This window comes from Lissotriton vulgaris, chromosome 3_1, assembly GCF_964263255.1.
Source record: "Lissotriton vulgaris chromosome 3_1, aLisVul1.2, whole genome shotgun sequence".
NCBI classification, from domain to species: domain Eukaryota; kingdom Metazoa; phylum Chordata; class Amphibia; order Caudata; family Salamandridae; genus Lissotriton; species Lissotriton vulgaris.
In genome coordinates this window covers 12,644,494-12,667,667 of record NC_141689.1, presented here as the reverse complement: position 1 = coordinate 12,667,667, position 23,174 = coordinate 12,644,494, and the positions used below count along the sequence as shown (strand labels likewise).

Genomic DNA, 23,174 nt, shown 5'->3' with positions numbered 1-23,174 from the left:
AGTCCCGAGTATATGGTACTTTGGGTACTAAGAGCATAGGTACCCCAGAGGCCTACCAGGGGCTGAAACATGTATAATGCCACCCCTGGGAAGCCTTCCAAAATGGCACCACAGGTCTGCTACTACAGCATTGGTAAGGTGGTGCATGCACCACTTACTAAGATATAGGTTACCTATATCTAACTTTAAACACTGACACATATATACCTATAAGTCACTCTGATGGCAGTCCTTATCAGTCCTGAAGGCAGAGTGCTTGGTTTTGTGTGAGAGGGTGCCCATGCATGAGCAGGACCCCTCTGCATATTTCAGAATCTATTCTTTGACGCTGTTGTGTGATGCAGCCAGACCATATTCTCTTAAGTGCATTATAACCTAGCGGTAAATGCTAACTTTGGAATGGCTGCATGGAAACTTGTTGCGTTTGGTATCAAACACTTTTGAATCCTAGCCCTGCCAGTTCTGTTGGGGGAGAGAAGAGATGTTCACACTTACCTGACCGGTAATAGTTTAAAAGAGCTCCTGCATCACAAAATGGATGCTGCAGCCACAGACACAAGTCTGACCTCCTGCTGCTTGATGAAACTCCGACAGGGGAAGCCTGGACAATAGGTTTCCTGTCACAGGGAGGTGTAACCACCTCCCAGACAGGCTTCAGTGTATTGGGGCTGGGTGGGCGCAATCATAAATGCTTTTCAGACAGTGCTGATTGCTCCAGACATATCCTGACTCCCCTCCAAAGGGTGAGTCCCTCAGACCTTGCTGGTCTGCACCAAATCCAATCTCTGCTTTCTGCTTGGGTTGCTGTTGCCAAGGCTTGTTGGGTCCAATCCGGAGACCAACACTGCAGCACTCAATACTCTTTGTGGGACAGCTCAAATCCAGCTCATGGTCATCCGCGACGACTCCTGGTCCTCGTGGCTGAAGAGTCAAGCTTCCCGTTCTTCACCTGAAATATCCGACATTGGTTGGCATCTTCTCTTCACCTTCCTGGTCACTGGCAAGTGACCCAGACTCTGTCCCCTCTGCTTTCAGGTTCTTCAGATCTCCGATCCACCCTTGGATCCACCCGGACACTTTCCACTTGGCCGCCTGCAGCACTTTTCAGCAGCTCGCCATTGAAATCAACAATGAAACCCGACACGAAAAGACACCTATGCACCCGGCTTCCCTGGGTGAGGTGACTCGAGTGCTCCAATGCTCATGGATGTTGACTCTAGAACTTCCTAGTTCTGAAAGGGTTTGTTCCAAGTCTTCTTCTAAGTGACCTTAATCTGTAATTTTCCAACTGCGACTTTCCCGATAGAAGTTAATGGTGATTCGCTGCTGTGTTTAGACACTGATCGCGTCCCCCGTGGGTCTCCTGTGTCAGTACCTTGGGTGGTTCCTGGTGGCCACAGCAATTCTAAAGGCACTAGTCCTTGTATCTATGTTAGTTGTGGTTCTAATACTACTTTCTTAATATATGATTTGGCACGCCCCTAGGGCTCAACGTATATTGTGCTAATTTACTGTGTGCTAATTAAGAGTTCTCTTAATGTACTTTTGCCTCTAGCCTCATAAAGAGACTAGAGGGATGTGTTTAGAATAAATACATATATTTTATTTATATCTGGTATGGCTCTCCTTTCATTTAGTCATTCATTATATTATATTATAGACTGGTAAAGCAAGCTGCTTTGCATTCCTTCAAGACTTAGCCTAAAGGCTGCTCTCCACAGCTACCACTAGGATAGCTTTCTATATAGGTTGTCTTCAAACCTGCCATCAATAAGGGCTGTTTGGACGGGTGCAAGGTGCCCACTAGAATAGTGGACAGCATATGCCAGGCAAACTTCTCACATGTCTTGCTTTTTAAATACAATGCACCCTACCATATTGGCTGTTTAGGGCCTACCTTTGGGGTGAGTCATAAGTATTAAAAAAAGAAGTTTGGGCTTGGCATGAGGTTTATTTGCCAGGGTAAAATGACAGCTAATAATTGCCCTAAAGGCTGCAATCGCAGGCCTTGGACATGTTTAAGCGGGCTACTTTAGGGCGTGGTACACTGAGTGCTACAGGCCCAATCGTTAGTAGCATATGCTAGGGACTTAAAGCTAAATTAATTGTACCAATAATCTCTTCTTTACTGATTCCCCACCTCTTTGATTCAGCTCCCTGAGAGCAATCACCCAGGTAAATCCACATGAAGCAATCACAAGGCAGATGTGTGTCTAGTACCTGTGAGTAGAGGCCTCTTGCCCTATTTGAGTGGCAGCATCTATGGAGAAGGTCTCTCACCTGGACATGGTTTTATAATGCTTATGAAGTACCATCAAGGTTGCAATCCCTGGCATGGCAGGAAACATAGAAGTGCCCTACATATTGATTGGTAAGGAAGGGTGAACCATCCGATGCGACTGGGGATAGCATTGGTTGGCAGATTTAATTAGCCCCAACTTGTCTCCAGACAAGCTTCAAGACATGTAGCCCTGGCTAGTTTCCAGACTATCTTCAGGTCACATTGCCCCGGCTGGTCTCTAGACTATCTTCAGAAATACAGATGTGGAGAGATCAGAGATTAAAGTGAGGAAGCACATATTAAGGGGTTTATTATGATGATGTTCGGAAGGGCTCCGAATTTAATTCGTGTTTGCCAAATCCGATCCTTGTTTCTGACCGAATCATACACATTTCCCAACAATTGATTATGATGTCCGGAAACCGTTCAGGCTTTCCGAATCGGTTCCGAAAGTGAATATGACAGGCCAAGCCTTTTGTTGCCGAATCGTACAGCTTTATGGACACAGTTTCTGAGCGAGCAATTACGATGATCGATTCGGACAGCTGTTCCGATTCGGTCTGATCAACATGAAACAGCTTTCGGAATCTATCTTTGGGTACCCATTGCAGGTCCCCTTCAGCCTGAGGCATCTGATTGGGGCCCGTGGGGGTACCCAAGGGATCTCTCTTTCCAACCATGCACAATGTGGCATGCACCATGGGGCACTCGCCACAGGGTGCAAGGCTTTCCACAACCATTCTTTTTTGCAATGGGAGCCTGTGTTCTCATTCGCAACACAGGCTCCCATTGAGTCTGACACAATCGTATCCGAAAGCATCCGGTATGCATCTTAAATGGTCGGTCGTACTCCCAGATTCCATTTCATTAACAAATGATTCTGAAACCGATTTGGTCACAAGTGTTTCCTAATGAGATCGTAATCAGCATCAAAGAGGTAGAATGTAGGTGAGGTGCAGCAGGTCACACCTGTTATGTTAAGCCAGCCCTGTGACTGTGCAAGGAAAAATGTGAGACTGCAGTCAGTTGTCTGTAGGTGGTTCACCTGCACCGGACTTGGCCTTCAGATCAGTACTCAGATGGGTCTTCTGAAACACCAATCAATCAATCATTCAAACAGCATTTGTAAAGCACACACAGTAATCAATAGTGTTAGCTAAGTGTTATGTCTTCATTGAAGAGCCAGGTTTTGAGTCTCTTTCTGAAGTCTGCCAGCAAGGGGGCGGCCCAGAGCTTGAGTGGAAGGTAGTTTCCAGGTCTTGGTAGTGATGTAAGAGAGGGAGCGGCCACTGCTGCAGCTGCAGTTGCAGCAGATGTAGGGTGTGTGTATGAGGGTGAGTAAGAAGAAGCACAGATGTCTAGAGAGGTGGTGGAAATTTAATTGATGGCTTATCTAGGCAGGTCCTATGCCACGGAAGGCTTTATAGGCATGTGTTGAGGATCTTGAACAGGCATCTTTCCTGGATGTGGAGCCAGTGGAGGTCTCTTAAGTAGGGAGATGTTGGTTCATTTGGGGAGGTCCAGAATGAGTTTGGATGTGGCCTTCTGTGTGGTCTGGAGTCTTTTGAGAAGCTGAGTGGGGATGCCAGCATAGAGGGCGTTGCCGTAGTCAAGGTAGCTGGTGATGAGTGATGGCGTTTCTGGTGTTGCTTGGAATCCATATGAAGATTCTGCGAAGCATGCTAAGTGTGTGGAAGCAGGAGGAGGGGACTGCGTTCACTTGTCCTTTCATGGTCAGCTGACTGTTAAGGATGATGCCAAGGATAATGATAGGTTGTGTGCGTTGTGTGTCGTTGTGGATGTTGGTCCGAGTTCATCAGGAGACCAGCTGTGGTCCGATGGGGAGGTGTTCTTTTCAAAGATCTGATCTGTCTGAGTTGAGTTGGAGGCAGTTTTCTTTCATCCATGTGGCTGCAGAAGTTGGTTTTGGCATTGGGGGGTCCTCGGTGAGCGAGAGGATCAATTGGGTGTTGTCTGCGTAAGAGAATATGTTGAGTCCTTGGGATCTGGTGATGTCTGCAAGGGGGTCATGTAGATTCCAATATTCAAAGTAAGGTCCACAAGTGAGTTACACTATCAAAATCTCTCACATGTTCCAGTTACCACCTTGATGCTGCCTGGGAGACTGTAGAATGTGAACAACGGTTTGAAAGATCAAGAGACACACACATAGATGCAAATGCAAGAAGCAGATCAACAACTAGTGCAGGCACAGCTTCTCAACAATGGAAGTAAGTACTTGTGTTGTGCAAATTAAAGAAATGCAAAACAAGGTGTGTCAGGGCTTGGGATGATCTAAGACTATAGGGACAAAGATTCAAAGTTACAGGAATGTTTCAGTCTCTTAAATATGCCAAAGTTTAGTGAGCAATACAGATTCTAAGCCTAGTGAGTAGAAAACGCTTGTAACTATCCGAGACCAAAGAGAGATAATTCTCCATCCCCTCAGTCAATTTCTGAATCTGATCTGTGCTAACTCTCACCTCGGCCAACAGATTTGAATCACTTATTAAGTGGCTATGTTCCAAAAAAGGTTTTCTATATCCATTTCTTTCTATTTTTCCAATAAACCTAGGACCCTAAACTGTTCAGGAATCACTAATTCCTACTGTTGCACTCACTGGAATGGGAATAGTAATTTGTACCCCTCCGCTATCCAGTACTTTCCCTACTGTTGCACTCACTTGTGTGGGAATAGTACATTTTACCCCTCCGCTATCCAACAATTTCCCTATTGTTGCATTCACTGGAGTTGGAATAGTCATTTTTACCCCTCTGCTATCCAACACTTTCCTTGCTGTTGCACTCACTGGAGTTGGAATAGTCATTTTTATTCCTCGGCTATCAAGAACTATTCCTACTGTTGCACTCACTTGAGTGGGAATATAAATTTTCACCCCTTCGCTCTCCAACACTTTCTCTATTGTTGCACTCTTTGGAGTTGGAAAAGCAATTTCTGTTCCTGTGCTATCCAACACTTCCCCTACTGTTGCAATCACTGGAGTGGGAACAGTAATTGTTATACCTTCGCTATCCAGCATTTTCCATACTGTTGCACTTACTAGAGTGGGAATTAAAATGTTACCCCTCCACTATCCAACGCCTATCCTACTGTTGCACTCAGTGGAGTGGGAATAGTACATTTTACCCCACCACTATGCAACACTTTCCCTACTGTTGCACTCTTTGGAGTGAAAATAGTAACTTTTGTCACGTCACTATTCAACACTTTCCCTACTGTTTCTGTCCCTGGAGTGGGAATATTAATGTTTACCCTCCACTATCCAACGCCTATCCTACTGTTGCACTCAGTGGAGTGGGAATAGTACATTTTACCCCACCACTATGCAACACTTTCCCTACTGTTGCACTCTTTGGAGTGAAAATAGTAACTTTTGTCACTCCACTATGCAACACTTTCCCTACTGTTTCTGTCCCTGGAGTGGGAATATTAATGTTTACCCTCCACTATCCAACGCCTATCCTACTGTTGCACTCAGTGGAGTGGGAATAGTACATTTTACCCCACCACTATCCAACACTTTCCCTACTGTTGCACTCTTTGGAGTGAAAATAGTAACTTTTGTCACTCCACTATTCAACACTTTCCCTACTGTTTCTGTCCCTGGAGTGGGAATATTAATGTTTACCCTCCACTATCCAACGCCTATCCTACTGTTGCACTCAGTGGAGTGGGAATAGTACATTTTACCCCACCACTATGCAACACTTTCCCTACTGTTGCACTCTTTGGAGTGAAAATAGTAACTTTTGTCACGTCACTATTCAACACTTTCCCTACTGTTTCTGTCCCTGGAGTGGGAATATTAATGTTTACCCTCCACTATCCAACGCCTATCCTACTGTTGCACTCAGTGGAGTGGGAATAGTACATTTTACCCCACCACTATGCAACACTTTCCCTACTGTTGCACTCTTTGGAGTGAAAATAGTAACTTTTGTCACTCCGCTATCCAACACTTTCCCTACTGCTTCTGTCCCTGGAGTGGTAATATTAATGTTTACCCCTCCTCTATCCAACACTTTACTTTACTTTTACTTTTATTTCATTTGCATAGCGCATAAATCACCTGAAGGTCTCAGAGCGCTTGCAGAGGTAAGTCCTTTAGAAACCCAGACAAGGCATAGGCAGATCTAAAAGAGCCATGTTTTTAGCTGTCTGCGGAATCTCAGATAGTCAGGTTCCATCCTAATCTGGAGGGGCAGGGAGTTCCATGCTTCAGGAGCTGTTTTACTGAAGGCTCTGTCACCATTTCTGGCGGTACGCACTCTGGGGACACTTAGGAGGTGCTTGGTGGATGATCTAAGTGTTCTCACCGGGTGGTAGACCTTCAGTTTTTGTTCTAGGTAAGCTGGACCATGCCCATTGATGGATTTGTGGACCAGGCAGCATAGTTTGAATTTAATGCGTTTTTGTATTGGGAGCCAGTGCAAGGTTTTTAAGCAGGGTAATGAGGGGGTGCGGGAAGGAAGGTCAAGCACCAATCGGGCAGCGGTGTTTTGTACGACCTCTAGGCGGGCCAGCAAGGTCGTGTTTGTTGAAGCCAGGAGTGCGTTTCCGTAATCAATTCTACTAACAATAAGTCCCTGAACTAGGGGCATACGAGCTGAGAGGGGGAGCCATTTAAAGATTTTTCTCAGGCTACGCATGAGGCCAAAGCTGGTGCCTATTACTTTGTTAATATGTTCAGACATTGATAGTTTATTGTCTATTGTTACCCCTAGGTTTCATACTGAGGATTTGGGTGTGGGGCATGTGCCAAGGAGGTTGGCCACCAATCATCGGACCAGAATTTATCTGCCTTTCCAAACAGCAGAACCTCCATCTTTCCTGCATTCATCATTAAAAAGTTTCTCCTCATCCAACCTACTGTTGCACTGATTGTATTGTGTAATGTAAGTTTACATTTTTTTTTATTTGTTTAATGTTTTAATTTATTATACATTTGTGTTTTCTTATATTTAAATTATTAATATATATTTTTATTTGTTATATTATTTTAAACTTTTAACATAAATTGAAAATAATAGTTTTTTATTTGTTTTAAAGTAAATATATGTACAAATTGTTATGTCTGTGTGTTTATTTTTTAATTAAATGTATTTGTTATATTTTATTAACATGTATATTAAATGTATTTTATTTTGTTAAAATTATATTTAATATATTAAATATGTATTATTTTATTTTATATTTATCATCATCAAAGAAACATCATTCGACTGAGCAAGTCATGAAAGCATTACAAATAAAAGATTAAAAATCAGAATTACAAAAGGATAAAATCTGAGTTAAAACATTTGTGCAAAGAGCAGTCAAAGCCATCGTTATATTACGCATAAAATGATAAAAACAGAGTAAAAAACAATAATAAAAGCAACAAGTGCATAACAGGCTCAATCACCTTGGCAGGCGCAATGAACCCCACATGACCTGATGTACACACTTGTACACCTTCACAATAGTGCCTGGATTTCATTGTGCTCATCGACCTGCCCTGATTTGTTTATAGCGTATGCGACACATCCACCTCAAGAATTTAGCTACTGGGATTGTGTACCTGGGATATGGATCAGTTCAAAGGATTTGCAGGGCTAGGTTGTGTGAGCTTTTGTGATCTTGTGCCCAGGTTCTTACAGGGCTGAGCCAGCCAAGCCTTTCGCAGGCCAGGGTAGAAGGACAGGCAAGAAGCATATGCGCATATAATTGTGCATATTTGGTGCATGCGTGACATTTATTGTACCCGTTGGGGGACCATTTGGATGTAAAACATTTCAAAGGCATAGATCCTGATCTAAATTAGAAGTAGAGTTTTCGATCCATGATTTTTTTTATAGTAACCCAGTATGGCTCGAGACTCGGGCAGGGTTTACTGTGCAGGAAGTGCCTGAGAGGAATGTTGGGTCATAGCGCCTAAACTCATCTTGTGCTTCCCTTTTCCAGTAAATCTCTTTAAGGCTGCTTTTTTCGGAACTCTTCAATGGAAGGGGAGTCCCAGAGATATGATAGGCCCATTTTTTTGAACAAACTTCTCAGATAGCGCAAATTTTATGAAAGCGATCCGAGTTTATGACATGCCTTAAGCCCTTTGTGGACACTGCCAGTTCCTGTGTGCAGCATATTCTGTGCCAGAATAGAATTGGCCATAACCTGGCTAGGTAAGTTAACTGGGCTATGTTTTCTATGCCTCACAGCTTGGTCTGTAAAGGTCTGCGCTCACCACTTTCGTGTTGTCAATTTGGAATACCGGGCTTAGGAGCTTAGTCAAAGAGGTTTTGAATTATTTTCTAAGAATTTCAGCTAACTGGTGATGCTTTAGTGTCATGATTTTTATATGTGGCTTCCAACTCATGTTCTATTGCAGTATGATACCCAGATAGATGAAAGAGCCAACCTGCTTCAAAGGTAACCCATCTATCATAATTTTCCCTCTAAATGATCTGTCTTAGCTGTATTAATTTTAAGACCCCTTCAGGAGACAAAACTCTTAAAAGCACTGGGGGGCACGCTGCAATCCACCCAGTCTTTTGGAGAATATCAGTGTGTCATCTGCGAACAATAAGATGCGTGGGTGGCATCACGGAAGCTTGCGACTCACTTTATGAAATGCGAGAACAATGTGGGAGCCAACATGAATCCCTGGTGAACACCCTTTCGCACAAGAAAAGGATTTGTCTTGTTTCCAGCCGCCCCCAGTGTATTTGTGCATAATTATCCACATAGAGATGGACAATCAAGGAGAGTAAATCAAGTGCTATTCCCATCTCCTTCAAGACCTCCCAAAGTTTATTTTGTGAGACCAAGCCAAAGGAGGATTTTAAGTCGACAAAGGCAGCATACATGCTCATGCTGCCTTAGGGGAAAATAATTGTCTGCCAGTATATAAGGACAAAGTGAAAGACCTGGTCTATGGTGCCAATATGGGCCTTGAAGCCTGCCAGGGTCAGTGTGATTTTCCGGTGACTTTGCTTTCCACCCTTACCCCATTTGACCACGTTCCAAAACCATTTGGAGTTATTGCTATCACAAGCATACTTTAATGCCTGCCATCTGCCCTCATCCCAGGATTTTTTGGGACAGTGGATAACAATCTTGTTGGTAGCCCTAGCAGTACGCAATCTAGCCATAGCCGCCTGTTTTTTTTGCTTCTAAAAGGGATTTGCGGGCATGCCTGTATTCATGATTATACCAGTGATGGTTAGGGGACATAGCTTTTGCCCTGGGCTTACACTGTTTTAAGAAATGCCCTCGGATTTTTAAAAACAATGAATTGTGCAGCTGTGTAAATTCTTTGGCTGATTTATGGAACGTGAGACAAGTCTCCAACACAGTTACGGTCACTCAAGCTCACTAATTATAATGGATAGTGTTTCTGGACAGGCTAGGATCCTAGGCCATTTAACTTGGCGCGTATTATTTGAGACTAAAGGGTGACTAGTGATGGTTGCACTGGCCAGTTGTACTGGTTCACTAAGGTCCCTAAATATAAACTGTGAGCAGAGAGGGTCTTGATCGCTCTCTATGCATACCTGAATGGCCATGTCCTAAAGCGTGTGCCATAGGTTCAAAGTGACTAGCATGTAGTCAATGCGGCTGGAATGGTAACCGTTGTCAACTGTATTTGAGCCCAGTCTGTCGGAGGAAGAACGACCATTAGCAGCAATTAAACCATGCTTCAGACAGAGAGCTTTTAATTGGATAGCGCCCTCAGCCCACCATTTAATCGGATGCAATTCCAAGGATGCGACTCCCTAATCTTCACAAGATCATTGCCTCGCTATCAAGCGGTTTAAATGTGGTGTTTAAATTCCCAGTCGCTAAAGCTCTACCTTCCCCTGTAAGGGTATCTAAGAGCCCGCCTGACGTGTTGATGGTTTCATATCGCCGCCCCCACTAAGGCCTCTGGCATATACATTTATGATGGTGGTAGTTCCATATGGTCTGAGCGCCACCCTAATTGCAAGGATGTCACTGCAGTTCAGGGATAGGACCCTGCTTTTATGACGTATAGCTTGTCTAACCCAGACTGTAAGGCCCCCTAGTGGCCGTCCCCTGGCACCCTGGGTGGCCTGAATATATCATTTAGGCATCCTGGATGGTAGAGTGGCTCTATTGACCATGTTTCTTGGAAAGCACATATTTCAAATTTTCCTATGAAATCATTCCAATCAGGAACGTCTCCCCTATTCCTTTGCCTGGCAATGTTCCAAGTTAGTAAAGAAATGGTGCAAGACGTTTGGTGTATGTTGATATTCAGAGTAACATTTGGGTTTACAGGATCAAATTCTTGGTTTGACTGGGCCTGGACATTGGGGGATCCTATCTCGGTTAGACGATTCACTGTTGGAATGGTGTGAGATGCGTGCTAATCCAGTCTGTTGGGGCCACCACCATGCTATACCAGAAGGATGGAGGAAACCAACAATCTATCTCACTTAGCATGGACACTGTTGTTGGGGAGCAGCAAAACTACATGAGGTATATTAACTTGTCCCACCAGGGGGGCTGTATTTAAGGCGAATGGTTGTTTCAAAGAGATTTTGTGTCCATAAAGAATAGGCTACCAAGTTCTCAATCAGGTCATGGTTTGTTAGGGTGAGAGCTATGGCGTCCATGTCACCCCCCAGGATAGAGTAACTTCTGGCCCACCAATGTCGCTCTTAAGGATGGATCGGCATCCCTGCACTCTCCTTATCCAATGAATAATTAGGGAGACTGCGTCCTCTATTTGTGGTTTGGGTACAGGCTTAGGTACATTTGTCAGGTAAATTGCCTTCTTCCGCACTTGGGAGCCAACACTACCATGAGAGGAGGTATACCTGGGGGCCCAAGGGGGTGGAATACTCATTGGGTGGAGCATCACCTGTTGTGGTGAGGGTAAATTATAATTAGGGCTCCCGGTTTTATGGTATTTATTTTTTCCGCATTTCCGTCTGTATTTATCCATATTTATTTTTTGCCCACTTTATCTGTATTTATCCATATTTATTTTGTGTTTTGCGGTAGATGAAGTGGTAAAACTGTACATTTCCAAATTTATGAGAGACGCGCACACATACTTTGATGTATTTGATGTCTGTCTGTTTTAGCTATTTCAGCTGCTGCATATTATATAACAAAACATCCACTGGTAAATATTAGCATTATACCGCCAATGTATGTTGACCCATGGCATTATTTAAGGAAATTCTATCTTTTTTTAAAATTTCCCGTGCTATCCATCTGCTCAGCTGTTGGCATATAGTTCATGAAAGGCAGCACAGAGTGACTAAAAAGAAGCCCGATTTTCTGTATTTATCCACTTTTAAAAATAAATGCAGACAGAAAACACATTGTTTTCTGTCTGTATTTATCTGTAAAAATCCGTAAAAACGGAAAACTGGGAGCCTTAATTATAAAGTGACATCCTATTTGTTATGGGACCCGTAACCTTTTCAGTGCAGGGAAAACTCCCTTGGCCCGTCCTTGTTTTGGACAGCTGGTCCTGCTACTGCCAGCTTCTCTACTAGTGGTCTGAGAACCTCCTGTGGATGGTTGATGATTTTACGCACCCTGAACGCCTAAGCAAGCCTGATTCTCGACATCCCTCTCCACAGCCACATCACACCCCACCTGAGAGACCTGCACTGGCTCCCCGTCAACAAGAGAATAATCTTCAAGCTCCTCACCCACACACACAAAGCACTCCACAACACCAGACCAGCGAGCCTCAACAGCCAACTCAGCTTCTACACCGCCAGCTCTGCCAAGCACGCCCTTGCCACTGTCCCCTGCATCTGAAGAGTGACCGCTGCGGGCAGATCATTCTCCCACCTCACCGCCAAGACATGGAACACCCTCCCCATCTGCCTTCGGCAGACCCAAGACCTACTGACCTTCAGAAGACTTCTCAAAACCAGGTTTTTTGAACAGTAGCAGCACTCCCCCACCCCTCAGCACCTTGATACCCTCACGGGTTAGTAGTGCGCTTTACAAATGCTTTAATTGATTGATTGATTGATTATACAACCTGCCGAGACATGGATGAAGGAAGTGGCTTTTATATTTATATAAAAGTTGATATTTTATACATCTATATTTTTACATCTATATTTTTTACTCAAATTTTTTTACCTGTTTATGTATAGAAGTCGATATTTTTGATGTCAATATTCTTTACTCAATATTTTTTAGATCCATATTTGTTACATTGATATTGTGTCAGTGAACCGGATGGGCTGTAGTCCGTCGGCCATCATAGTGATGCCCTTAATTCTAAATAATAATTATTTTTTTATTTATTAACATATTTTTTATTTTATAGTGTTAATTGTGGGAAGTAATTTATTATTAATTTATTATTAATTGGTTGTTAATTACTAATTAATTAGTTGGTAATTTATTATGGTAAATGTGTAAATAATTATAGGCGCGGGTTGTTGGGTTTGTAGGGGTAAAGGGTGGGAAGTAATCTATGTTGAATGAATTAATAATTAGTTAATAATTAATTATTTGAGAATTAAATATGGAAATTCTGTAAATAATTTTAGGTGTGGTTTGTGAGGTTCATAGGGGTAAAGGGTGGGAAGTAATTTATATTCAATTAATTAATAATTAGTTGATATTAACAATAATTAATTAATTGATAATTAATTAAGATAAGTGTTTAATGTTTTTGTATGTGGAATTCGGTTTTATGGGGTGGTTTTCAAATACCATTAGTTTTTTAATTGAAAATACATTTTATTTCTGTTATTAATTGTTTTATCATTTAATTTCATCTTTGGGTTGTGGGTTTATTGGAGGTAAGGGTGGGAAGCAAATACTTGTTTGTGTTTTCATTTGTTTTTTTATTTATAATATTTCTTTAAATGATCATTAATTATTTTAACTTTGGAAGTCCATTTTTTAATGTAGATGTGGTTTGTGAATTGTGTGGTGTTATAGGGTAGGAAATAAAAAAACTAAAGGGGGTCATTATGATGGCGGACAGACTTGAGTACGCCCGCCGTTGTGGTGGTGCTTGGGTCCGCCCTCCTGTATGGCGGTTGTCCCTTATGTAGAATCATGATGCAGCCGCCACCGTGACAGTTGCATCCTGCATCGTTACCATTGCGGTGGGTGCTGCTGGATGTAGCACCCGCCGCAATGTGAAAAATGCATGTAGTGCATTTCCCTGCATTACGTGGCAGGTACCACGCGGTGCCTGCCACGTAGTGCAGGGAAATGTAGGGGAAACCATGGGTACTGGTACCCCTTCAGTACACAACCACCCTCAACACATGGGGGGCCCGCAACGGGCTCCTGATAGCATTCTCAGCCCTGCCTTTCAATGGTGGGTTACCCACCACGGAAAGGCTGGCTCCGGACAGCATCATCTTATGGCGCACGGTGCCTGCTAGGCACACCCACCATTTTACACATGCTGACTGGTCTGCCTGGTAACAATTGCAAATGGCTGAACGGTGTCGGCAGTCTTTACGACCGCCACAGTACAGGAAAGATTTCCCTGCCATCTGTACAAAGGCGGAGGTCCTGTCACTTCATGGCTGGAGGAGGCGGGCCTTCCCTAAATGTATCTAATAATTAATGTTTTTGTTACTAAATAATTTCAAATTAAAAATATTTATTTGTTTGAAAAATATTTGTTTATTTTAATTAATATAATAGTTGTAGGTTTTTGTCATATGTATTTAAGATTATATAATGTTTCTCCTTTTTTATATTTTTTATAATACATATATTTGTAGTTTAATGTTTAACATATTTATATATATTTATAGATTTTTTAAATATTGTTTTTGTTGTTGTTGTAGATAGTTTTGAACTAACTGGAATGGGAATACTAATGTCTAGCCCTCCAAAATCCAACACTTTCCCTAGTTTTGCACTTACTGGAGTGGGAATAGAAATTGTAAACCTCCGCTATCCAACATTTTCTCTGCTGTTGCACTGCCAGGAGTGGATAATTTTAGTTGATAGATTTTTAAATAGTTTAATGTTTTCATTCATAATAGAATGCTTTTTAATAGATTTTATGTTATTGGTATAACAGTGAACAAGCATTTATTAAGAAATGGAAAAAGGAAGTGAAAGTGAGATTAAAAGAACATGAAGAAGACATAAAAGCGAGAAAACAGAGGAAACTGCAAGGAGATGGCACCGACTATGAGAGTGGCCATATACTTATGTATAGCCATAAATATGATCATTCATGTGACACACAACCATTGCAATTTGAAACCAGGATGGGAACATTTGCAATGCAAGATCCCCTGCCTATAGAGAACAGAGGCACTGAACAACACCTCTACTGCAACAGCCAGTTCTGTGGCTGAAAGTGACGTCATAACCAAACCCACTACTCTTTTAGACGAGTCCCGGCTCCTCAGGAGGGGCTGGCAAACAGCAGGAACCCCTTCAACCTCGAGAGCCCCAGTGAGAGGGAGAGGACAATGCATCAGAGGAAGAGGAAGAGGCAAGGTAGGAGCCAACAGAGGAGAAGACTACGTAAACAAAGGGACCTAAAATGGAAGAGGAAGGGAGCTTGTAGGAAACACAGCTGGAAACTCCAGGAAGAAGCAGTAATAGACAATGAAACAGTAAATAGAACTATTCTTAATCTCATAGAACGTCCCTTATCCTACTTTGAAAAGAGAACAACTTGCTTAGGGTTCACCTTCTGCCCCACCAAGCTCTTCAAATATTCTGAAACCCACATTGATATTTTCAAGTTCATAAAAAAATTGAAAGTAAAGAAATGCCACAGCCTCAAAATTGCTAGACCATTACCACATCGCAGCTGTACTCCCAATACAGCCCCTTTCCCCAATGTCACTGTTGGGGATGTGGACACACTCCTCTTGATGCATCAACGACAAATGGTTACAGATTCCGTACCTGGGGCTCTGGTGATCAATCCAAATGATCTTGACATCCCCACCGATCTAGCCTCAACCACCAAATGTAAACCATGTTCTGTTTTTTACCCTAACCTACCACATGACAATATTAACACCTTCCATGAAGTGGTTACTAAAGCGCTCGTGAAATTAAACATCATGATGGGTCCAAAGGGTCTCCATCACGTAACCTGTCCATAAAACAGAAGGAAATTATAAAATCTTGGGCAGAAGATACGAACATTATCATTTAGCCAGCGGATAAGGGTGGCAATATCATACTTATGAGCATAGAAACGTACATCACTGAAGCGCTGAGGCAGCTAAATGACCCTAAATTTTAATCTAAAATGAACACAGAGGCATAAAATGACAGTATCCTGATGACTTAGAACAAACTTGCAGAATGGGAACAGAAAGGCATTATTTTATGGGAAGAATTTTGCTTACTCAAAAAAGACTACCCTAAGCTACCCATCCTATGCCTTCTGCCCAAAATACATAAAACCCCATGTTTCCACCTGGTAGACCCATTGTGTTCTCAAAAGGCAGTGTATCTGAAAATATCGCCAAGTACGTTGATTATTTTCCAAGGAATATGTCACTAATCACAAGTCAGGGACTCTAAAGATTTTCTCTCAAAATTAGATGGTGCCACTTGGAAAGAAAGTTTCCTTCTTGTTACCCTTGATGCCAATTTCCTGTACACTATAATAGAACACAAACAAGGGATCAAAGCCTGCTTCTATTTCCTGAAAGACAAACATATAGAATATGTTGACCATACCAACATGCTGTTAGACATGATGAGTCTATGCCTATGCTGAGAGCAAAAAGAAACTGCAGCGCTGATGAAGCCTACACCATTGAACAAAAAAATATGGTCTCTAGATTTGGAGTCAGCGGGTACCCAGAATAGGTTCTGAAACGTGCCCTGTCCAAGGCCAGTGAGGTTAGCAGATCGCAAACCTCAGCGTACAGATAAGCGAGTCAGACACCACCAACATGATACACAGAATCTTGGCACGTAACTGGGACATTCTCACCAGTGATCCAACTGTGGGACATAACCTCCAGGATAGAGCCACGGTCAAGTATAGGAGAGGTCGTAGCTTAAGAGATATCCGTGTTCACAGTGATATTTCCTGCACACATTGTCAAGGGGATCACAATTTACAAGGCTTTTTCCCTTGTGGACATTGCTAAGCCTGTCGCAATCGCTACATGAAGTACTAGTGTACCACACCGGACAAAAACAAGACAAAAAATATAACGCAATTCCTGACATGTAGCTCTAAATTTGTCCTTTATGTGTTGAAATTCCCCTGCAAAGTGAGGTATGTTGGGAGCACACCCTTCATGGTTAAAAAGAGGGTATTGGAACACATGCGCACCATTAAGAGCAAAGATACTTATTATCTGATCGCCAGGCATTTCCAAGAATACCACCTCTCTAACAGTTCCCACTTAAGCCATTGAACAAGCACATACAGGTTCTGGTGTGTCAACCGGGTACTTAAGCTCCACAAATGTGAGTCCAAATACATATTAAAGCTTGAGACCAAATTCCCTGGGGGACATAACTTGAATGAGAAACTGAGAACACATCTTCATGATGACTAACCGCCCTTTGCCATGCTCTGTCTGTATAACTTTTTGTTTCTCCTCGAATTGTGATGTGTGCAGCTGATCATGCTAATTGTAATGCCTTTTGTGATAAAACTTGGAACAATTTTAAGTTTTTAATCATTTATATTTGTTATTTCCCTTTATCCACCGTGATTAGACGTACACTTCTGCACGGGCTCCCTACCCTTTTCTTCCTCACTTCCGGGCATGCACATCGTTAAGATAAGATCATTTTGTTTTTTTACCTTTGGTATCAATTACAGTACATTCTGCATTTTAATTATACTTTGTGGATATTGTCACATTGCAAGTCATTCCTCTGTAGTTTGGATACATTTCCATGTGTGCCATGGAGTCTTATTGATGCCAAGTTAATTTATGCCACTGGGTGAATTAATATTTGTCAGTCTGTACTTGGCAGAGCTTTAGTTTACTGGGTAACCTGTTGTGTACCAACGTACGGTCAGTACAATGCCACTTGGCGCTTATATTGTTTCATATTGAACATGGCAGTGCTTCCCTCTCTATTACTGGGTCACCTTTCCGGTACCAATGCACAGTCTGTATAATGCCACTTGGTGTGTAATATGTTTCTTATTGTACATGGTAGTACTTCCCACTCTATGCGCATCAGAACATTCATTTTGTCATGCAACAACTCTGTTCCAGCATTTGACTTCTTAACTTGAGCCATACCACTGTGCAAGAGTATTCACATGCTTGTGGTATAATCCATGTTATTGCAAAAGTGTATCACTGGTATATATTTAAGATTGCTTGGCCTTCTGTGTATTAAGATCACGAGTAGCCAAATATGTCTGTGGTTCAGAATTTATTTATTAGTATTTTGTAAAGCGCCTGGTTACACTAGCAAGTGTGTCCCCGCGCTGTAAATGTTAATAGAGTTGTTCGTTGCTGATGCTTCCTACGATTGCATTTCTATATTTCTCTTTTGTATTCGATGTGTATATATTCTCATTGCATTACTTTGAACACAACAATGTTTCAAGATGGCCCCCACACTTGTATTTTATTGGATTTCACTCACTCCAATTTGGAGACCTATGTCTATGTTTTCTCATGGCTATGTCTTGCACTACCCCTGTTTAGTCAGTGTATGATCAAGACAGGTTTGCTGTCACAACACATAACTATTTGACTAATGCATCTTCACTGAGTGGCATCTCCTGAGTCTGCATATCATTGGGACTCTTAATGTGATGCAGCATGCAGTGGTTGTAAGCCCTCCAGTGCCCAACCGTGACAATCGGCAGTGACCATGGCTATCTGACCACCCACAGCTACAACTCAGCTGCCCTCCTCGTACTCAACACCGGAAAGAACAACAACTGCAAGCTGTTTACGCCAAACACCACCCACAGCCAGTTCTTTTTCCGATGCCAGCACCCCCAAAGCACTGAGATGTATCCTCCTCAACATGCGCTCCCTGCACAGACATGCTGTAGAGATCTGGGACCTCATCAACACCCTCTCGCCAGACGTCACCTTCCTCACGGAAACATGGACCGACCCCACCTCCGCACTGACATCGCTATCACCATCCCCGACGGTCACAAGATCCAGAGGAAGGACTGCCCTAACCACCCAGGAGGACTCGCCATTGCACACAAAAGGTCCTTCTGACTCACCAACTCCACTATGAGGGACTACTTGTCCAACACCAAACACCGCCATTTCTAGATACAGACCATCCCCAGAATGACCCTGCGCTGCACCCTCGCCTACAGACCCCCGGACCTTGAACCACATTCACCAACTCCGACCTCATCACACCTCATCCCATTGCCTCCATGGACTACCTACTCATTGGGCACATCAACTTCCACCTTGACAACCTCAGTGACCCCAACTCTGCTACCCTTCCGGACAACCTCTACAAACTTGGATTGAAACAACTCGTCCTCATCTCTACACACAAGGCAAGACACACCCTTGAACCCCATTGTCGCAGGAGGTAACAACATTCACTTCAGCCACACCATGCAACCTCTTTGGACATACCACCACTACGTACACTTCCACATCTACATACCCACTGCCCCTAAACCTGCACCCCACCCTCCATGAAGTAACTGGAGCAAGGTCACTGAGGAGCACCTCAGCTCCATTCTCAACCATGATGCCCCCCCCACATCGACCGATACCAACTCAACAGCCACAGAAGTTTATCGGAGGATCACCAACTGCACCGACGAGCTCATACCCTCCGCAACCCCAACAGACAGCGCCCCAGGAAGGCCACCTGGTTCACTGCCAACCTCCAAGAATCCAGATGCATCTGCAGACATCTCAAGAAGATTTAGAGAAACAGCAAAACTTTGGAGGACTGAACCAACAACTCATCAGATCCACAAAAAAGACCTTAATTCCAAACAAAATCCACCCCAACACCAACAACTCCAAAGACCTCTTCAGCATCATTCAGGAATTCACCAAGCCTCCCTGCAGAGCTATGGACATCACACGCTCCCAGGAACTCTGCAACAAACTTCCAACTGAAAATAATATCCCTCTACGACAACTATAACAAACAGACTACAGACACCTAGCCCACTCCTCCCCACAGCAATGACAGCCAGCCTATCATCTCCTCCTGGACCCCAGACACCACATTGACCATGAAAGACATTCACTCAGGAGCCCCCACGGACTCCCGCACATCTTCCACAGAGCCACCACTGCCATTGCAGTTGAGCTACAACACACCATCAACACAACCTTCGAAGCCGGCACAGTTCCTGACAACTGGAAACACGCAGAAGTCAAACCCCTCCACAGGAAGCCCTCAGCAGACCCTACAGACCTCAAGAACTACTAACCCATCTCTCTCCCCTGTTTTGCAGCCAAAGTCATCAAGAAGGCCATCAAAGTTCAACTAACGAAATTCATCGAAGAGAGATCTCCATCCTCGACCTCTCCCAATCTGGATTACTCAGCAGCTACAGAACCAAGACCGCCCTACTCATTGTTACATACGACATCCGTACCCTCCTTGACCAAGGCCATACAACAGCCCTGATTCTACTTGACCTGTCTAAAACCTTTGACACCATCTCCCACCGCAATCTCACCGTCAGGCTGCACGAGTCCAAGATTCAGGGATACACACTCTACTGGATCTGCTCCTTCCTCACCGTCAGAACCCAAAGAGTCAGACTTACCCCCTTCTTCTCCGAACCCATAGAGAAACTGCTGAGCCCCACGCTCTACAACATCTACAAGGCTCCCCTCGCCACCATTATTAGACAGCATGGGCTCAGCATAGTATCCTGATGACACCCAGCTCATCCTCTCACTCTCTAGGGAACCCCTTACCCCAAGACTCAGCTTCCAGGAAGGAATGACGTATGACACATCCTGGATGAGCAGCAGCTACCCAAATCTTAACTCACGGAAGACCGAAGTCCTGGTCCTTGGACCCTACAACTTTGCATGGGACAACACCTACTGGCCGACCACCCTGGGTAGCCCACAAACCCCACAGACCACACATAGAACTCAGCATCATACTCGACTCATCCCTCACCATGACCCAACAGATCAACGCCATCTCCTCTACCTGCTTCAGCACCTTCTGCATCCTTTACAAGACCTTCAAATCGATACTCAAATCGTCACCCACACACTCATAACTAGTAGACTGGACTATAGAAATGCCCTTTACTCCGGGATCAATAAAACTCTGCTCCACAATTTCCAGACCATATAGAACACCATAGCCAGACTCATCCTTGGCATCCCACATCCCCCAATACCTGCAAGACCTCAACTGGCTTCCCGTTGAGGAGAAAGTAACCTTCAAGATACTTGCCCACTTCTACAAATGCCTCAATAATACCGGACCCGAATATCTCAACGCAAGAATCTCCTTCCATGCACCCAAGAGAAACCTCTGATCTGCCAACACCACCCACGCCCAAAACCTGCTCATCCTCAGAGCCACAATGGGTGGAAGAGCCTTCTCAAACATTGCGGCAAAGACATGGAATGAGCTCCAGATCAACATCAGATGCACCCCTGCTCTGCACATCTTCAGGAAGACCCTCAAGCTCCGAAACTGGCCGGACTGCACCCCCCCCAGCACCTTGAGAACCTCATGGGTGAGTAGCGCACTTCACAATTCCCCATTGATTGATTGATTGAAAGGGGAGGGTCCCGTGGATATCCCCAGGGGCCCGATTTGAAAGGCCCTGGTGTAGGAGGGCCTGCTACGGGCCCCCAAAAACAGATTCCAGCAACCGTTTTGTATCCATCGAGCTGTACGATTCAGATCTGAAATACTTAGCCTGCCATAATGCCTTTTGGAACTGATTCGGACACTCCGAACTGTTTCCGGGCATCGTAATCGGTCGTTGGGAACTGTGTATGCTCTGGTCAGAAACAAGGGTTATATATTGCATTCAGCAAACCCGAATCCGATTTGGAGCCCTTCTAAACTTCATCGTAATTGACTCCTAAGCCTGAAGTTTAAACTTGCCACTGGATTGAACTTGGTCCCTGACACAGATCTTTTTTAATTTGACTCTGACTTAAACCGTACTCATATCCCAGTCAAGCGTAACCAGATGACCGCAATCAGCTCTTAATAATAATAATAATAATAATAATAATAATACCAGCATTTGTAAAGTGCACAGCTCCCTCCAGAGAGGTGTCCTCGCACTGGGGCCATCAGGAAGATTAAGCGAGCTATTGCCCAGAGTCACAAGGTGCTGGGCTAACCTCCCACCGGTACCGGGGATCAAACCTTGAGCTCCCATATTCCGGAGACTGCCACCCTGGCCCCTGCACCACACCTCTTCCTTAACACTTTTGATACCATTTTGACCCAATAATTTTTTTAATTCATACCTCTTGTTGTACCTATTGCATTTTAGTTATTTAGGTGTCATTTTATTATTAAAATGTTCTCTTTCTTCATGTTCAGTTTGGGATTTTTCTTGTGTTGTGTTTTGAGTTTATTACTGTTTGATACTGCATAAATACTTTACGTATAGCCTCTAAGTTAAGCATGTCTGCTCTGTGCCATTGCTACTAGGGGGCAGAGCTCAGGTTAATTTTCTAACATCAGAGGTTCACCCTGACAAACTTTGTGGTTATTTCATGAGGTGGTGTGGTGGAACCCACCCCCTAAACTAATACCACATTTCCTTACAATCACCAATAACATCATAGTGCCCATGGTGGTTGTGGTTGCCTGACAAGGGTAACCAGGGCTACACAATGAAGCCACCGCTTAGACATGTCTATGCATAGAGATGATGAGATGATTAGCTACGTGTACATTAAAGGTATACTGAAATATTCTGGGAGGGAGTCACTATCTAAGGATCCCCCAATATTTTAGAGTTTTGACCCACTTGTAACAGTATATTTGCTGTATGCCAAAGTTAGTACAAGGAGTGAGGTTTGTGGGATGAGTTCTTTGCTTTTACTAAGTCCCAGTTTCCTTGCTGTCACAAGAAAATGCCCAGGGTAGGGATGGAGAGTGGAGGGAGCAGCCATGAAGAAACCTTGAGGAGTACAGGAGGGTTACAGAAACTACCAGCTCCAGAGGGTCTCCTACTACAGATGTATACTACCTGAGAGTTTGGAGAGGTGGGTACAACTTCCAGAGGGTCATGGGCTGTGGGTTGCAAGGGTTACATCTGTGCATGAAAAGGAGTAGGTCAATTTGGGGATGCTTCATGGATGTACCAGACACCTGTACCAAATCACTGGTACAGATGCATGTTTGGTGAAAGACAGATTGAAGAACCAGTCACGGGAGTAACGTCCCCCCCGGGACCCTGATCTCAGCAAGAGATGCATGTTAATCAACTCAGATTCAGAATATTATGTAGATCTTTTTCAAAAGTGTGTGTCCAAACACTGACACTATATTCTCACCATAGTTGGGGCAGACAGGGGCATCTCCCCCACGATTACACACCAGCTGTATCTTCGACTGATCTGCATTAATGACACGGATGTAGAATGTTGGGCTGTCGATTCCGGTGTACTGGCGCTGTAGGTCTGAAGCCTGATAGCAACTAGAACCATTATGGGATCCATATTTAACATACAAGCGACTTATTATTTCTCGCTGATTCTTTGTTACTTTCTCGCCTGGCCCAAGGATATGTTCACCCTAAAGAAGAAAAGAAAAGATGAGTCTTACAGCACTGAGGGACGTCATGCTAACAAAAAGGATTACTGAGACTAAAATATATAACCGGCAGGCATCCCTGACTTAGAAACAAACTTATTCATTCCTTCCAGTCACAACAAATAAATACAATATCAGTAGGTCTGGCTTAGAACTGAATGCCTGAATATCTTTATCTGTGAAGTCACTCAT

The 23,174-nt window shown here is 43.6% G+C and overlaps 2 protein-coding genes across 2 annotated transcripts in view; both read right to left on the bottom strand.

Annotated features, from left to right (window-relative positions):
- Positions 1-23,174, bottom strand: part of LOC147725825 (uncharacterized) — a 962,593-nt gene that overhangs the window by 843,191 nt on the left and 96,228 nt on the right. The window lies entirely within an intron of this gene.
- The window catches only part of LOC147725826 (uncharacterized), a 295,047-nt gene that overhangs the window by 175,669 nt on the left and 96,204 nt on the right, over positions 1-23,174 (bottom strand). Inside the window, exon 3 of the mRNA XM_086960002.1 lies at positions 22,724-22,964. Coding sequence (XP_086816128.1) covers positions 22,724-22,964 — 241 coding nt within the window. The remainder of the gene's footprint in view (positions 1-22,723; positions 22,965-23,174) is intronic.